Source organism: Crotalus tigris, unplaced genomic scaffold (genome assembly GCF_016545835.1).
Source record: "Crotalus tigris isolate CLP2741 ecotype Arizona unplaced genomic scaffold, ASM1654583v1 scf7180000017731.4096049, whole genome shotgun sequence".
NCBI lineage: Eukaryota > Metazoa > Chordata > Lepidosauria > Squamata > Viperidae > Crotalus > Crotalus tigris.
Window position 1 is genome coordinate 1,348,268 of NW_024096599.1, and position 18,123 is coordinate 1,366,390.

Genomic DNA, 18,123 nt, shown 5'->3' on the forward strand with positions numbered 1-18,123 from the left:
GTATACTACTGTGGGCAAGAATCCCTCAGAAGAAATGGAGTAGCCTTCATAGTCAATAAAAGAATAGGAAAAGCAATACTGGGATACAATCCCCAAAATGACAGAATGATCTCAATTCGAATCCAAGGCAAACCATTCAATATCACAATAGTCCAAATCTATGCCCCAACCACTGGTGCTGAAGAGGATGAAATTGACCGGTTCTATGAAGCCCTACAGCACCTTATAGAATTAACACCAAAAAATGATGTCCTTATCATCATGGGGGATTGGAATGCTAAGGTAGGAAGCCAAAAGATAACCGGAATAACAGGCAAGTTTGGCCTTGGAGTACAAAATGAAGCAGGGCACAGGCTAATAGAATTTTGTCAAGAGAATACAATGGTCATAACAAACACTCTTTTCCAACAACCCAAGAGACGGCTCTACACATGGACATCACCAGACGGTCAACATAGAAATCAGATTGACTATGTGCTCTGCAGCCAAAGATGGAGAAGCTCTATACAGTCAGTAAAAACAAGACCAGGAGCTGACTGTGGCTCAGATCATGAGCTTCTCGTTGCAAAATTTAGGCTTAAATTGAAAAAAGTAGGGAAAAGCACTAGGCCACTCAGGTATGAACTAAATCATATTCCTGATGAATATACAGTAGAGGTGACAAATAGATTTAAGGAATTAGATCTGATAGACAGAGTGCCTGAAGAACTATGGATGGAAGTTCGCAACATTGTACAAGAGGTAGCAACTAAAACCATCCCAAAGAAAAAGAAATGCAAGAAAGCAAAATGGCTGTCTGAGGAAGCTTTGCAAATAGCTGAGGAAAGAAGGGAAGCGAAAGGCAAAGGAGAAAGAGAAAGATACACCCAATTGAATGCAGAATTCCAGAGAGTAGCTAGAAGAGATAAGAATGCCTTCTTAAATGAACAGTGCAAAGAAATAGAAGAAAACAACAAAATAGGGAGGACCAGAGATCTCTTCAAGAAAATTGGAGATATGAAGGGAACGTTTCATGCAAAGATGGGCATGATAAAGGACCAAAATGGCAGAGACCTAACAGAGGCAGAAGAGATTAAGAAGAGATGGCAAAACTACACAGAAGAACTATACAAGAATGAGCTTAACATCCCAGATAACCACAATGAGATGGTCACTGACCTCGAACCAGACATCGAACCAGAATCCTGAGAATGAATGAAGTGAAATGGGCCTTAGAAAATCTGAGCAACAACAAAGCTAGTGGAGGTGACAGTATTCCAGCTGAGCTATTCAAAATCTTAAAAGACGATGCAGTAAAAGTGCTACACTCAATTTGCCAGCAAATTTGGAAAACTCAACAGTGGCCACAGGATTGGAAAAGGTCAGTTTACATTCCAATTCCAAAGAAAGGCAATGCCAAAGAATGTTCAAACTATCGCACCATTGCACTCATTTCACATGCTAGTAAAGTTATGCTTAAAATCCTACAAGCTAGACTCCAGCAGTATGTGGATCGAGAACTACCAGAAGTACAGGCAGGATTTCGAAGAGGCAGAGGAACTAGAGATCAAATTGCCAACATACGCTGGATCATGGAGAAAGCTAGGGAGTTCCAGAAAAACATCTATTTCTGCTTCATTGACTATGCAAAAGCCTTTGATTGTGTGGATCACAACAAATTGTGGCAAGTTCTTAAAGAGATGGGAGTACCAGACCATCTCATTTGTCTCTTGAGAAACCTATATGCGGGTCAAGAAGCAACAGTGAGAACTGGACACGGAACCACTGATGGGTTCAAAATTGGAAAAGGAGTCCGGCAAGGCTGTATACTGTCACCCTGCCTATTTAACTTATATGCAGAGCACATCATGAGAAAGGCAAGGCTAGATGAATCAAAAGTTGGAATTAAGATTGCCAGGAGAAATATCAACAATCTAAGATATGCAAATGATACCACTCTAATGGCAGAAAGTGAAGAGGAACTAAAGAGCCTCTTGATGCGGGTGAAGAAGGAGAGTGCAAAGGTTGGCTTGAAACTCAACATTAAGAAAACCAAAATCATGGCATCCGGCCCTCTCAATTCCTGGCAAATAGATGGGGAAGAAATGGAGGTAGTGACAGATTTTATTTTTCTGGGCTCCAAGATCACCTCAGATGGGGACTGCAGCCAAGAAATTAAAAGACGCTTGCTCCTGGGGAGGAAAGCTATGGCAAATCTAGACAGCATACTAAAAAGCAGAGACATCACCCTGCCAACAAAAGTGCGTATAGTCCAGGCCATGGTTTTCCCAGTTGCAATGTATGGCTGTGAAAGTTGGACCATAAGAAAGGCTGAGCGCCAAAGAATTGAGGCCTTTGAACTATGGTGCTGGAGAAGACTCCTGCGAGTCCCTTGGACTGCAAGGCGTTCAAACCGGTCAGTCCTAGAAGAGATCAACCCCGACTGCTCTTTAGAAGGCCAGATCCTGAAGTTGAAACTCAAATACTTTGGCCACCTAATGAGAAGGAAGGACTCACTGGAGAAGGGCCTAATGCTGGGAAAGATTGAGGGCAATAGAAGAAGGGACGACAGAGAATGAGATGGCTGGATGGAGTCACTGAAGCAGTAGGTATGAACTTAAATGGACTCCAGAAGATGGTAGAGGACAGGAAGACCTGGAGGAACATTGTCCATGGGGTCACGATGGGTCGAACACGACTTCGCAATTAACAACAACAACAACAACAATTTTTATAATGTTTTATGGTGTTTTAAGAGGAAAATGGGCATCAAAGCAAAGAGAAAACAACCAGAGTAAAAGAATGTCTGGAAGAGAAGAAAGTACAAATCTTGTGGCAAAAAGTATTAAAAAGTAGATTAATCTCCCAACAGAATGGGAAATAGACATAAGGAAATAGGTTGTGAGAAGTGCGTTGCAGACTGCCACAGAAAAGTGTCAACTAATGGAAAATAGAAAAAAAAGATTATTGAGGAATAATGAAGTGAAAGAGGCTGTGGATGAGGAAAACATTATGTAAAAGAATGCAAAAAAATATTGATGAATGTAATAAGGGTGGTATACGATGGAAATAAAGCATGCATGAATGTAAATGGTTAGCAAATAGTTAAATACAGACCATGGTGTGAGAAAATAATGTTTAGAATCATGCTGTTGAATTAAGCAGCTTCATAAACAAAAAAAGAAAGAGAGAGAAAGAAAGAAAGAAAGAAAGAAAGAAAGAAAGAAAGAAAGAAAGAAAGAAAGAAAGAAAGAAAGAAAGAAAGATTATAAGGCCAGCTGGCAGGTAAATGGCTGATGTCAAGTAAAGGAGAACATGCAGGGATGCATGGGTAACTGGCATAGTACAAGAATGGTGGTCGCTGCAGGGCACAGGAGGGTGCATGAGAGGAAAGCATAACTGTTGCAGGGCTTGGACTGGCTGCTGCAGATAACAGGAATTTCTTGAAGGTACACAAGAGGCAAGTGTGCATGGTATAGGATGGCCAGGCTACTGCAAGGTTGGAACAGATGCATGAGGAGGCAATAGGGCATGAGTGAGGTAGAGTAGGAGTGGTACTTCCAGGTTCTGGAGATTTACTAGAGCAACTTTTGACCTTTTCTGCTGGCTTCCCCATTGACTTTGGAAGGAAGGTCACAAATGGCAGTCACATGACCGTGGGGTGCTGCAAATATTATAAGTGTGAGATGGTTGCCAAGCTTCCAATTCACAATCATGTGACTGCAAAGATGCTGGGTCATCCAGAACTATGAGGACTACTTGTAAAAAGCGCTTGTTCAGCGCCATGGTAACTTCAAATAGTCGCTGAATGTGTTTAACTAAGGACTACCTTTACCACAAACCATTCAGATGGTGAAAATGGAGGAGACAATTGCAGATCATGCATTAGTGATGAAAACCTAGAACAAGTAGATGAATTTATGTACCTTCGTAGAAAGATAGTAAGAGAAAATATTTCGAGAAATGTTAAGCTATGCAAATGTTGATAAAAAATAATGGTATATGGTCTGTTGCTAGGAATGAATGATTGCTAGATTTAAACAAAAAGGACTTTTTATAACAGCATGTTTCTATTATATGGAAATGAGAGTAATGTACATTAGGGAAACATGAAAGTAAGTTGAGTACAGTGGGAATTGTATGAAGAAACAGAGGAACAGAGAGGGTTAAGAAGGAAGTCTTTGAATGAAAATGCACTGAATATAAAACTGAACAAAACAAAACAAAAGAAGAGCATCAAAATGTCTTGATCATTCAGAGAGAATTAATAAGAATAGAATTGGAAAACCAGGATCAGAAAGAAGAGAAAGTAGACTGAGAGATAGGAAAAGACCAAAGAAGTAATGGCTTAATGCAATTTATGAGATCCTCAAAAAAACTTGAGAAGTTTAAATAGCAAAAAAATTCATATATTTTATGGATGTAACAGAAATAAAGATGTTTAAAAAGATATAGCGAGGTATAGTAAATTGGGATCCCATCATTAGTTTTAGTAACAACATTAGCTATCCTAAAAGGGAATCGCATAATGTGAATGCAAGTACACATATATTTGCCTTAAAATTATAAATAAAAATAGTTTTCTTGGATATTATATTTTAGATAATTACTTGATCAAAATTAATTACATCTGAAGGCAGCTATGCTATCATATGGTGTTAAAGAATATATTGTTCTATCATATAGACTACTGAATGTGTTTATTTTTTAAATGAATGACTGCTAATTTCTTCAATTGGCCTGATGAATTTTTGAGAAAGCTGTACAGATTCATTCAGTGCTTTCTGATGCACAAAATTAATACATCCTCTGGCTGCAATCCAACACTGTGTTAAGTGTTTCTTGTATTGATTTCTAATATCTTAAGCATGTTTAATGGATTGTTGCACAAATGAAAAAATATGTTATAATTTAAATCTCTTTCTTTTCAAAATGGCAATATTATGGTTCTGATATCTAAATAATTTTAACAATTACATTTTAAATCAGACTGAACAAAGAGTCTCAGTTTAATTTTTCTTATGTGTAAAAACATTGCTCCTGAATGTTCTCAGAAAATTAATTTTGGTTTTTCTAAGCCAGATAACTTGCACTCTTTCTGAAAATATTGAAGAAGGCAGTGTGACGTGGAAGATTGAACTAGCACGTTAAGAAAGAAAGAAAACAAAAATCTGAGATACATTTGTGCTACTACAGAAGAATATTAGTACAAAAAGATTGTGCTCTTACTGACCAGAGGATAAGCTTAATTAAGCCAATAATTTATTATGCCAGAAAGATTTGTCCCACTGAAATCTGGCTTTTTCTAAAGTGGTGGAACTAGGTGATAATTTGAAAGGTATAATGAAAGAATTGAAACAATATTGGCTATTTTCCTGCAAAGCCTGTTTAGTTTAATGTACCATAAAGGTTATGTCTTTTTAGAGGCTTATTATATCTCATGCCATATACTGGGTTCTTAGAAGAGTTGTCACGCTTAAATATTAAATCTAAAGCTTTTGCCAATTCACCAATGATATTCGAAAAAACGAAGGCTTTAAAATACTAGCTTAGCATCAAGATGATGAGCTATAAATAAGCCAAGTGGTTGAAAATTTGTCATTAATAATATCCAATAGTTATTTAGCACTTGTTAATAACAATGATTCCTAAAACACTGTCAGAGAATTTAAACAAAGTAAAATTTTACTAACTGCAGGTAGAATTAAGATGTAGGATAGCTGACTAAAATAAGATGAAAAAAGACCTGTTCAGAACAAAATTAAAGAAAATAGTTTTAAAAATTCAAAATAGTTTTTGTAATCCCAAAATGCTCCTAAATGCCATGTTTTATCATTTATGACATCTATCCATATGATTTTCATCCACAAGTTTCCACTGTTTTTTCTAACATATATTGCAAATTTTTCTCAATTTTTACTAAAATTGTTTATTTCTTAGATTTATATCCCACTTTCAATCAGCACCACCAGGCAGTGTATATAATGTTTCCATTTATTGAGATAAGTCATGTTTTTTCATTGACATCTTTCTAGACCAGCATTGTTTATTTACAGTAGGTATGATATAATCTTAGGACTTGTTTATTCCTGCATTATTTTTTGTTTTGTTCAGTGATTGCTTTCCCAAACACAATCTCTGTGTGTTTGTTTGTGCATGCATAGCTCTCAAGTATATGACAGAAAAGAATGAAAAAGTTAAAAGGTTTTAGCAAACCTATGAAATAATACTGACTGGAAAATGCTTATATTTCTAAGTTGGGAGATATATGATGCCAGACAAATCAGTTAAAGGTATGATAAAGCCTAAATAGAAAATAAATAGAAAATGAAGGAGGCAAATTTGTATTGGTTTTGTTATTAATAACAACTGCTTGAACTAAGAGTGATTTTTTTAATAGGCATGACTCTCACAGAATTCTCTTTAGCAAGATTTATTATGATGAAATTAGCGGTGATGCAAGAATTTCAGCAAGTGAAGTATTTGCCATTTAGAATTAATATATCAGTGTATATATTAGGCAGTATTTTCTTCACAGCTATAATTTTCTCACAGAGTATAATTTAAGTACATGGAATTACATATTATATGCATATTTTGCTCGGTGTATTATGAATTGATCATTTTTAAAAATGCCCTATTTTCACTGTGTTTAATTAATACAGTAACAATAGAAGTCCTATTTCTTATTTGAATGATTATCATTTTAATAGCATGTAGTATATTCTCACAATTTCAGTTATTATAATTTTTTGTGCTGCAATGGACAAGCAAAAGGAGGAAAAGGGAAGCGATTTAATATAGTTGAAAAATTGGGAAAACGCAACCTGCACTGTGTTAGAAAGTTAGGAGCCACTAATGCCTATGCAGCACAAGCAGCACAAACAGCTTATATTGGTATGCTGGAACAAATTGTATTCATGTATCAGTTTGCTGAAAGATTTGGGCCTTAGAGGAGTTGGCCCTGAATATGTCTTGTCCAAACCTTCTATCTAAATAGTGGAGACTGTATAAACTGTAAAGCAGACATATGCAGCCATAACATTGTCTTTTTATTTTTATGATTCTATTTCACAAGCCTCCTGAAGTTTGCGATAAAACATCAGGCAGGAAAAAATCATTACACCCTGGGCTTTGCTTCTAACCCAAGTTTTTGATTATTAATGACAAGATCCTAAAATTACGCTTCACGGATACTGAAATTGAGTTTTTGAAAAAGCACAGCAGATGTAATAGAAGGTAAAGTATGAAGTTCCAGAGAAATGAGCTGTGAATTGAACCTGCAATAGAAATTGATCCTATCAGTCAGGTTTTTTTTTCTCTGTTCTCTGAGAAAGAAACAAGCTCATGTTACTGACTGTCAAGGAAACGAAGACCATAGATTAAATAAGATGCTCAAATGCCAGAGGCTACAACTAGACTAGTTGGTACCTAAGATTATGAGCTGCAGCTGTCAGATTTCACTGCTTGATACCTAGATAAAATTGGCAGAAAGAGAGCAGCATAAAAAATATTCCAGATGTCATCATATGAAGAGCAAAAAGCTACCATAGAAACTTTAAGCATCACAGATTTTGTGCTTACGGAAGCAATGTTGCCCTCTTACAGTGAATCAGTCCTGGATTGTAATGTGATTCACACATCAATTCTGACCAATTTATTTACATGCTGGGCTCCATGACTCTTTCAGTCAAACTGTTATAAACTGAAGAGGACCTAGCTTTACAATCTCTTCTTCCTTCTATAAAATTTCACAAAAGAGAAGAAAACAAATACATCATATAAGATTTATATGTAATATACAAAATATTGTATATTGTATACAAATACGATATACAATATTACAATATATAATTAACCAGCAAGGAAACTGCTTTTGAGAGAGATTTAGACTATAACACAACTAAATCACACTTTCTCATGGACTAATTCATTGATTTCATTATTTTGTTTTTCTATTAAAGCATTACAGTACAACGATGTTAACTACCTCTTATAGCTCATTCAGTTTCAAACAGCTCACTTAAGGTACATTTCACATTATTTTCATTCTATCTGTTCCAGAGGCAATATAGAAGCAGTTGAAGCTTCATGCCATTCGGTCTTAGTCAGTAAAATGGGGGAAATTAATCTCTGCAGGATTAAGCCCTGAGAGACAAATGGATCAGCCATCACGTTGACACCGTTTAAAGGACTTCACTTTATAATCAATTTTGTTTAATTATCCTATGGCTATTAGAGTAAATGACAAGTTACCTGGGAAGTTACCTTAATAGAAACTTTACAGGAACAAAATTATTATTTCAATCATTTAAACTAATTCCATGATCCATTGTTATTATTATATTTTGATTCCACCTTTCTCATTTGCTATATTGCATTGCATTACGTTATATCATTTATAGTAGTCCCAATTTGTTACATCATTTGCAACTTCATATAAAATACAGTTTCATTTCTTGATTTCCTTAATTGTTCAGTGTTTGGAATCATAATAGTTAAATTTATTTCTGTATCAGTTATTGTTTCTTTACTTCATCCATTACTTAAGTGAGAGGCAACCGCTATCAGTATAATAATCTGCATGGCAAATATTTGCATGTCTTGGTTCCAAAAACAAAACAAACAAAATAATGTCTCACTAAGCAGTGAACCTATTTTTATAAGATACTATGTATCAGAATTGTAGGCTATAATATCCTGTGATCATTGCTGAAGTAAAAGTTTCAAGCTCTATTTGTAACATAACTCATATTGCATAGACATTGAATGTCAGTGAATGCCAAACCATTACACTGTAAATAATCCAGTCCAATGTCATCTAACTCATTTTCCTAGTTATACTGTACTTGAAAATCCACTTTTTGCTTTCTAGTTTCAATTGTTAAAACCAAAAATCTTCCTTTGTGTATTTATTTGATTTCTCTAGCCACCCATCTTAACAAATGATGGGTGGAATATTTCTGGTGTGGAATATTTTCTTGCATGAATATAATAAGCTTTTAACTGCAGAATCCTCAGGAGTAACTGAGTATGCCAACCAAGGAATAACTCCTGTACTGTTGAAGCATTGTTCCTTTTCTTTCATATAGAATCTGAGGTTGGTGGGGAAAACTTTTCTATGGACTAAATTTTGTAGGGATCTAGAATTTCAGGGTACATTTCAAATGTTTTTCCTCCAGGAATTTGGCCTGTGCAATGATCACCTCCTTTCTCTATATGCACAGTGGAATGGGAAGGCACTTGAAAGCCAACACACAGACAGGCAATTTGAATATCATTGTTGAATGGGAGGTGCTGACCTCATTTTCATCTCTCTTCCTGTGTAACTAACCACAGAAAGGTGGGCAGAATTGAGTTTCCATGCTGATTATGCATGCTCATTGCTTATTCAGTAGTCACTCAACAGAAATACTTGACACCATCATTTTTCCATATGCTAAATTTCTTTTTCACTTAAGAAGGATCAGGACCATCAGTGATCACGGTAATTTTCATGAAACTTTTGCTAGATCAGAGCTAAATAGGACAATAAAAGGAATTAAAATTAGAATTATACAATGATTTTCACCAAACATATGTCAAACATATTACTGGAACTGAAAATGAGAGAAAGTAAAACGATTTAAGCTCAAAAACCTCAATGCTCACAGAATAAAAAATGATTGCTAAAAACAGTAGATGTAAATATAAATAATATATAGAGTATATACAGTGATATTTCTTGCAGAAGTATCATAGAACAATATTGCAAGTTTGCAGAGATTCATGCTAGTCAGAAGTAGTAGACTCTTGTGGCAATTATTTAGAACATTCTTGGAGAAAATACATTGATTAATAAACATGAGCTGGAACAGGCATATTAATCTATTTATTATAAGCAGTTTCTGACTCATTAAAACTCATCTTAGTGTACAGCTAGTAAGCAAGGAAATTCTCTTTTATCTTCTTGAGTACTTTCATTTGAAATAAAAAATCAGATTATTCTGCTACATTTGTACAGTCAACTCCATTGACTCCATTTTGTACAGTAGTTTTATAGATAACAAAGCAAGTTCTACCCCATAGTACAATATAAGGCTAAAGAAGTTTAAGCATCCATTGACTATAATTACTTGGACAGCATAAACAAAAAAAATATTTTGATTTTTATGGAAAAATCAAGGCAGTAACTGTCATAAAAATATTGTTCAAAAAATTCTCTATGACACTGTCATCCTAACAATGACTTTAATATAACAAAACTAAAAATAGTTCCTGTTGCTGTCTCCCTGTTGCTTGTTGGAGGTATCAGAAAAAAAAAAGTTAAGCTGTGTGATTATTTGAGCTGCATGTATAAAGAAAAACACGATGTATAATATAATTTTAAATTTCCCACATCTAGTACATTAAGCTATTGGTATTACAATCTGTCTTCTCTAACAGATGTATTCTTTAACCAAAACATAGAACTAAATTCTTCAGGGAACTGTGTCTGATTTTAAAATTGCAAGGTCCAATCAACTTTAGTTCTGTATACTGTATGTAAAATGATCTTCATAAACAAGGTTAGGTAGACTTTTAAACAATAATAACTTAAGAAGAAGCCCAAAATATCTATGTGGTAGTGTTTAAGAAGAATTTGCAAATCTGTTCAGATTTTTAATTTAATTTTATCTTTCATTTATCTTATATTAAATCTCTAGCATTTTTGCTTTATCTTGCTTTCACTTTTTTCTGAATTTGTGCAAAAATTTACATGAATTTTCTTATATATGAAAATTTACACTTTCTACTTGACTTCTGTTATAGTAAAATTTTTACTGTAAACATTTTTCTCGAAACAGTTTTTAAACCTTTTAATTCTACTTTATTCATGTAAAAAATAATAATCTGAGAATTGCAATGAAGTGTTTAGAAAAGCAGAAAAATACAAACAATATATACGTTCCTATCCAAAGAATAGATTGGAAAATTTAAATTAAGTAATTTCATACTAATACAAGAGCCCAAGCAAAGTTCTCATTTCATATCTTCAACTTCTCACATTAAAATATTTGTCTTCCTTTTTTTTTCAGATCCTGTGCATGGTCCAAGAAAGCTTGAAGTTATAGATATCAAATCCTGGCAAATCACCATTACTTGGGAGCCATTTGGCTACAATGTGACTCGTTGCCATAGATACAACCTTACAGTCCATTACCGTTACCAAGCTGGTGGACAGGAGCAAGTTAGAGAAGAAGTGAGCTGGGATACTGATAATTCACACCCTCAGCACACCATTACTAATTTGTCCCCCTACACTAATGTCAGTGTCAAACTTATTCTTATGAATCCTGAAGGGCGTAAAGAAAGCCAAGAAATTGTGGTACAAACTGATGAAGATGGTAAGTTTTAAAATGTAATGTTTCTAGCATTTAATATGAACTAAACAATCCATGACTATTATGTCAATGTTTCAGAGAGATTTCCTTTACCTAAACAGAGAAATAGATTGACCATGTAGACGTGGGAGCAACTTATGACTTCCTGTGGGTTTTCCCACTGAATTTTCTTGTGGAATGCTAACAGTGAAAAATCTATCTGTCTGTCTATCTATCTATCTATCTATCTATCTATCTATCTATCTATCTATCACATGATTTTAACTGACTAAAAGTGTTCAATGGACAGAACTTTTCAGAAGCCATTTTGCCACTGAAAACCATTGTTACTTTAGAACTGCCCGATTATATCTTATTAGTACTCTGCCAAATGATTTCTGTAATCTTAAAATGAAACTTCAGTGTTCCTAAGTTACAGTGCATTTTACTAAACACCTTATTCTTGTATTTCATTCATTAGTTCCAAGTGCTGTTCCACTTGAATCTATCCAGGGAAATACTTTTGAGGAGAAGATTTTTCTTCAGTGGAAGGAGCCAGTACAAACATATGGAGTAATCACTTTATATGAAGTATGTTGTACATTTCTATAGGCTTGATTTGGATCAATATCATAAAGTACTTTTCTTATATATATGACGATTTTCTCCATCCCATCTCATTCTATTCCCAAATTATTTTATGTCCACTATTGCATTTTTACAGTTTTATTGTAACAGAAAATAATATCTCATTTATTAAAATGTAAATTCAACAAAATCATGTTATTTGTTAATCTAACAAAAGAACTATAGGACACCTCTGCCCTTAGATATCTTGTGTAAACATACTGATGAAGATTTGTACATATTTTGTTGTCAGCTTATAATCACCGTCAAATCTCTTACTTGACTGAATAGTTTGACATTTATGTTTTTACTTAAGTTTCAGAAAGAGATGTTAAAATGTTATGAAAAAACAAAAGAAAAGAAAAATATTTAATCTAGTTTTACTAAAACTTTCAGTATTGTTTGACAACCACTTGTGAAACACTTGTTTTATTATAAAAGAAGAGAATAACTTACTGTGGAAAATATATTTCTAAAATTGAGTAGATTAGAAAAATAAAATTGTATAGGTAATGGAAAAAGTTATTCTTCCTGTGATTTACTTTTTTTTCTAGACCAGCTTTTCTTATCTAGGGTTCTATGAAAGGTCTCTCTACAGCTTCCACTTGCAGTGGTGGGAATTTTTACATACCCAGACTCAGTTGCCTCCTCTTTATAAATGTTTTAAACATGGATTGAGTAGGTTAGAAATAAATTGTATTGTGAATTATTTTAAATATTTTTTAAAATATTTTTAAAATATTTTCCCAGGGGTTCCCTGAGACCTGAACATTATTTCAAGGATTATTCAAAGATAAAAGGACTGATCTAGATCATATAAATTCATAATCTTTCAGAACAGAATGAGAAACAACATATAAGATATAATGGGAAAAATATTATGCAAGAATTGCTTTCAAAGAAGCAGTTTGTAGCTGAAACAAAACGTTGTGAGCTGTCAGAACTCAGTACTGTACTATCAGTCAACTCTTATAATCTTGAAAAAAAATGTTTGTTATGAATGTTCTTGTTTGCTTGAACAAAGCATACATTTCGTTACAACTTTCAAACAAAACATGGCTATTTTAAGAATAGTATTTGCAAGTTCTGTATTATGTCTGTTCTACATGTCATGGTTGGAATGTTATCTTGCCATTTCTCATTAGATTGTTGTTCCTGGGGTTTTTTGTTTGTTTGTTGAACCTACATATATAGCACCAGAACTTTCTGGTAATTCCTTAATATTAGTACTGGCTTAGACTGGATGGAATGATTAGGAATGTGGGAGAAATCAGAAAGCACAGTAGCGTCAGTTTACCAAATCAGAAATGAATTTACCTATCCAATTCAGACATTTACAAAAGATATTTTGAGAGCTCCTCCTTCAATGAGATACATGGATATGGGCTAGGTCACAGGTCGGCAACTTGTGGCTCCGGAGCTGCATGCAGCTCCCAGCCTCGTCTGCCATTTGCAGAGACAGAGAGAGACAGAGAGAGGCACTTGCGCTTCCCTTCTCTCTCTCTCTCTCTCTCTCTCTCTCTCTCTCTCTCTCTCTCTCTCTCTCTCTGTGTGTGTGTGTGTGTGTATAAAAAAGAAAGTGGCCTCACCCTGACAAGCTTATTGGATGGGTCTCCTGCCTTAGCTGCATCTCAGCAGGAAGCAGGAAGCAGGAAGGGCAGGAGAGAGCCAGCCCAATAAAAATGTGTGTCAGCTTGTTGGAGAACAGCTTGAAGCCAGCTTGCCAGGTGAGCGGAAGATCGAAGAGAGGGAGGGAGAAAGAGAGAGAGAGAAAGAGGGAGAGGGAGAGGAGAGAGAGAGGGAGAAAGAGAAAGAAAGAGAGAGGAAAGAGGGAGAGAAAGAAAGAGGGAGGGGGGAGAGGAAAGACAGAAAGAGGGAGAGAAAGAAAGAGAGAGAAAGAGATGAAGAGGAGAGAGGGAAAGAGATAAAGAGAAAGAGAGGGAGAGGAAAGAGAAAAAAAGAGAGGGAGAGAGAAAAAGAGAGGAGAAAGAGGGGAGAAAGAGAGAGGAAGAGAGGGAAAGAAAAAGAGAGAGGAAAGAGAGAAGGGATAGGAAAGAGGGAGAGAAAGGGAGAGAGAAAAAGAGAGAGGGAGAGAGAGGTGGGAAGAGGAAAGAGAGAGGCAGGGAGAGGAAAGAGAGAAAGAGAGGGAGAGGAAAGAGAGAGAACTCATGCACAGCAGCCTCTATTTCTTTTTAATTAAACCCCTCGCATGTGCACCCGCTTGCACGCACAGGTTTTGCAGCTCCCAGTGTTTTCTTTTCTCTGGGAAGCAGGTCCAAGTGGCTCTTTGAGGGTTTAAGGTTGCAGACCCCTGGGTTAGGTGATAGAACTTTGATAGTTCTCAGGTCTCCTTTCTCTGTCCCAGTCTTTCTTGAATTATTCAAGCAAATTAAATTTTTGCCTTTAGTTGATTGTTAAGTGGTCAGCATGTTGTCAGTTAAGAAAAGTACAGAATGCAATTGTCATCAAAGTATTTCACAGCATCATTGTCATTCTCACAGATATGTTTGGGGTTTTTTTGTATATCTAACAAACAGCTATTCATTTATGGGGTCTTTTGTGCTCTCTGAATTTGTTGTTTTCTTGCAGGAGTGGACTGATGATGTTATCTAGTTTCGTAATAAAATTCTGGAAGAAAACAACCAAACTCAAAGAACACTAAGGATCCCACCATTCAGTCCTGAGCTACAAACTCTCTTCTATCAGTTACTAATTTTCCTCCAAACCAAAAGCAAATTAAAGGAGGGAGGGACAAAGAACTTAAAAGTATTAGTTTAAATCTGAATTATAGCCTTTAATATAGTACACTTGGTATCTCTAAGCCCTGAGACTAAAAAAACCCCTCACAATACTTTGGCTAAATCTATGTTCTATCATTGTATCTCAAACGTGAAGTTCTGAAGAGTAAAATAACTTAACAGAAAGTGTCCTACATTGTAGACATGTAAATATATTGAATAATTATGCAATCCTTGTCCAACTTCTGATGATATTGGTATTCTTTTGTAGATCACATACAAGGCTGTCAGCTCCTTTGACCCAGAAATTGATTTATCAAACCAAAGTGGACGGGTTCTAAAGCATGGGAATGAAACACATTATTTGTTTTTTGGACTGCACCCGGGAACTACTTATTCTTTTACTATACGGGCTAGTACAGCCAAAGGCTTTGGACCACCTGTAACAAGTCAATTTACCACAAAGATATCAGGTATTATTTAAAATCAACAACCTTGCCATTATCATAAATGCTATATTTATTTAAATTGTTTAACTTAAATTTTATGATTTTTTTTATGTCAGGAACATATTTAAATTAAAGCAGTTAAAATATTTCCTTTCTAAATAATGTTTTCTAAACATTACTGCACACATCTTTTTGTATACAAAATATTATTGATATGAGTTTACTATTTTAAAACTCATTTTTAAAATGTTGAGACAAACTAAGCTGATCAGATATAAAAACATTCATTTCATATTAGGTTATTAAAATGGCCTTTTGGTACATTTTCACATTTCTAATCATTTTTAGATTATTTAGTATATAACATCCTTTCTCTATTTAGCATGTGTTTTAACTATGTATGTTGTCCAGAGTCATATGCAACTAAAATATGTGGCCACATACATTTAATAAACCACTACAATAACAATCAAACAACATCTGACTATCCCAAGTCCTTAGGAAGGATTCAAGAGGCGAATAAAAGAACCAAATGCAGTCTAAACATCTGTCTGAGTGGGCAGCCAACCATAATAATAATAACAATAATAAACTATAATAATTGTCTTCAGTGAGGTACTACTTTGATGTTGTTATGGGGCTACACTGAAGTGGATTAAAACTATGTCAGAGGTTCGGTCATATTAGACCGGTATCAACAAAGAAGCCGGAGAAAGAGCATCTCTTCCATAAACAATATGGTGAGATGTAACTTGCAGAAACCCATATCAGATCAGTCGTCATCCAGGTCAATAAGGTCTGTGCAAGATGTTGGAGTTCTTGGAAATCTAGTGACAAATGGACTATAGAACTTAGCTGAGCAACAAGGACCAGAAGCTGCAGAACTACTGGAAGGAAAGCAAATAAGTAGCGATTGAAAACAAGAAATAATAATAGTTTTAGTTAGATATCAAGTAGCATTATTTATGTTCAGATGCTTTATTTACAGATTCTGTTAAATATATATGTTTATCTAACCTATCTGAAATATTATAGGAGGTTGGACTAGAAGACCTCCAAGGTCCCTTCCAGCTCTATTCTGATTGATTGATTGATTGATTGATTATCATCTGAAATTCCAAGAAATAAAACTATTTCTCAAAAGTTCTGAAATCAGTATTTTTTTGTGCCAGTAACATTAAGATCTATTCTTGGAGAGTGATGGGAACTGTCCAACTTTTCTGAATTTTAAAGAAAGCATAATTAGGACAAAGTTAAGATGATTAAGCATGCTACATTTAAACTTACATATTTAGCTGTATCCAGTTCAATCATATTTTAAACTTTAAAATGGCAGGTCTAGGTTTTTGTTTGTTTAGAAAACTTATATGTCTACCTTTATTACATATGATAATTCTGTGTCGTAAAGACTGATATCTTGATTTTTGTTTCTTATCATATTCAACAGTCCCTAGTTTCTATTATTTTTGTAGGAATGCTAATAAAGTAGAAAATTTTATTAAAACATCTGTATTAGCAGGAACAAGCTTAACTTTTTGTTAATCAGTACTGTCTAAAAGTATTATGCTACTAAAACCATTCACTAAATTATTTCACTAATTAATTTAAAAAACATTACATCACCACCAGCAGAATAATGGAATTAATTAAAATATAATTGATTACAAAGAAGTTAGAAAAGTCAAGTCCCCTCATAGAAAATGAAGTTCTCTTTTATTCTTTTTGAAAGGGAAAAAATATTCATCCTTGGTGTTTGCTCTGTGAAATTGAAGATATCAACAAGATACTCAACAATTTGGTTCTGTTTTAAAGCTACACATAATATCATACTATCAGAAGGAATATCTGAGATCTAGATACAAATTAGGACATAAGAAATATGAAAACCTAAAGCAGCATACCCTAACACAGTGATGGCGAACCTTTTAGAGACCGAGTGCCCCCTAAACAGCCCTCCCACCCCGTCTCTGCTCCGCCCTGCCCACTGGGCCACCACCACAGCCACGCCCTTTACCCATGCCCTGCAGCAGCATCTGCATGTGATGGGGGGCAAGAGCAGAATCTTATCCCCGCTGCCCGGCTACCATGTCCTTGGTTGCGCTGCTTCGCGTGGGCCATGCCCAGTGGCGACTCTCCTCCAGAAGGGCTGCTGGTGAGGGGGCCGTGGGAGGGCTGGGGAGACAGTGCGTATGCCCACAGAGAGGGCTCCGAGTGCCGCCTCTGGCACCCGTGCCATAGGTTCGCCACCACTGCCCTAACAGAAGTGAAATATGGAGAGCATCTTAGGGAATATAAATTTAAACTTTTATTTAGTTCAGTCCTGACTACCAACAAAGTAAGTTATCTTGATGTCCAGAAAAGATAATAATTGCTAAATTAACAGATTAAAGATCAATATAAATTGATAAATGCTGCAATCCAAGCTTGTATAAATTCAAATTGTTCAGGATCCCATTATTGAATGTTCTAACATAGAAGGAAATCCTATCACAAGGGCAGTATGGTTGTTGGTAGGCTGATAAGTTCATCAAAGAGAAGGAAATTGGTTTAGAATGCTCTGCATAGGTGGCTCTGCTCTAAACACTATTTTTAGGAAGACTATTTTAAGATACATAATATATGAAAGGGACAAATTAAATGAGTCTGCTTCATGTGTTCTTTTTTGTCTAGCACCTTCTATGCCACCCTATGAGTTGGAAACACCTTTAAATCAAACCGACAGTACCGTGACAGTTCAGCTGAAGCCTGCACAAAGCAGAGGTGCACCAGTCAGGTATTGTGATATTGGAGAAGATGTACAAGATTAAAGCAGATTAATTGATTAATTTCTTGACAGTGTTTTCTGGGGATCTTTCCTAATTCAGCACAGTTTAAATCCATGTTTGCATTATCTCTAATTAAACTAAATGGCAGATGAATACGAAAATCCTTTGATGTAGAGCACTCAGGTATTATGTGTAGGATTTGAGAACTTAGTCGTTGAAAATA

At 35.2% G+C, this 18,123-nt stretch overlaps 1 protein-coding gene across 21 annotated transcripts in view; it reads left to right on the forward strand.

Annotated features, from left to right (window-relative positions):
* PTPRM (protein tyrosine phosphatase receptor type M) overlaps positions 1-18,123 on the forward strand; it is a 482,202-nt gene that overhangs the window by 235,601 nt on the left and 228,478 nt on the right. For all 21 annotated transcript variants that reach the window (XM_039339174.1, XM_039339176.1, XM_039339175.1 and 18 more), the window contains exons 8-11: positions 11,037-11,345; positions 11,803-11,912; positions 14,958-15,159; positions 17,806-17,908. In XM_039339174.1, coding sequence (XP_039195108.1) covers positions 11,037-11,345; positions 11,803-11,912; positions 14,958-15,159; positions 17,806-17,908 — 724 coding nt within the window. The remainder of the gene's footprint in view (positions 1-11,036; positions 11,346-11,802; positions 11,913-14,957; positions 15,160-17,805; positions 17,909-18,123) is intronic.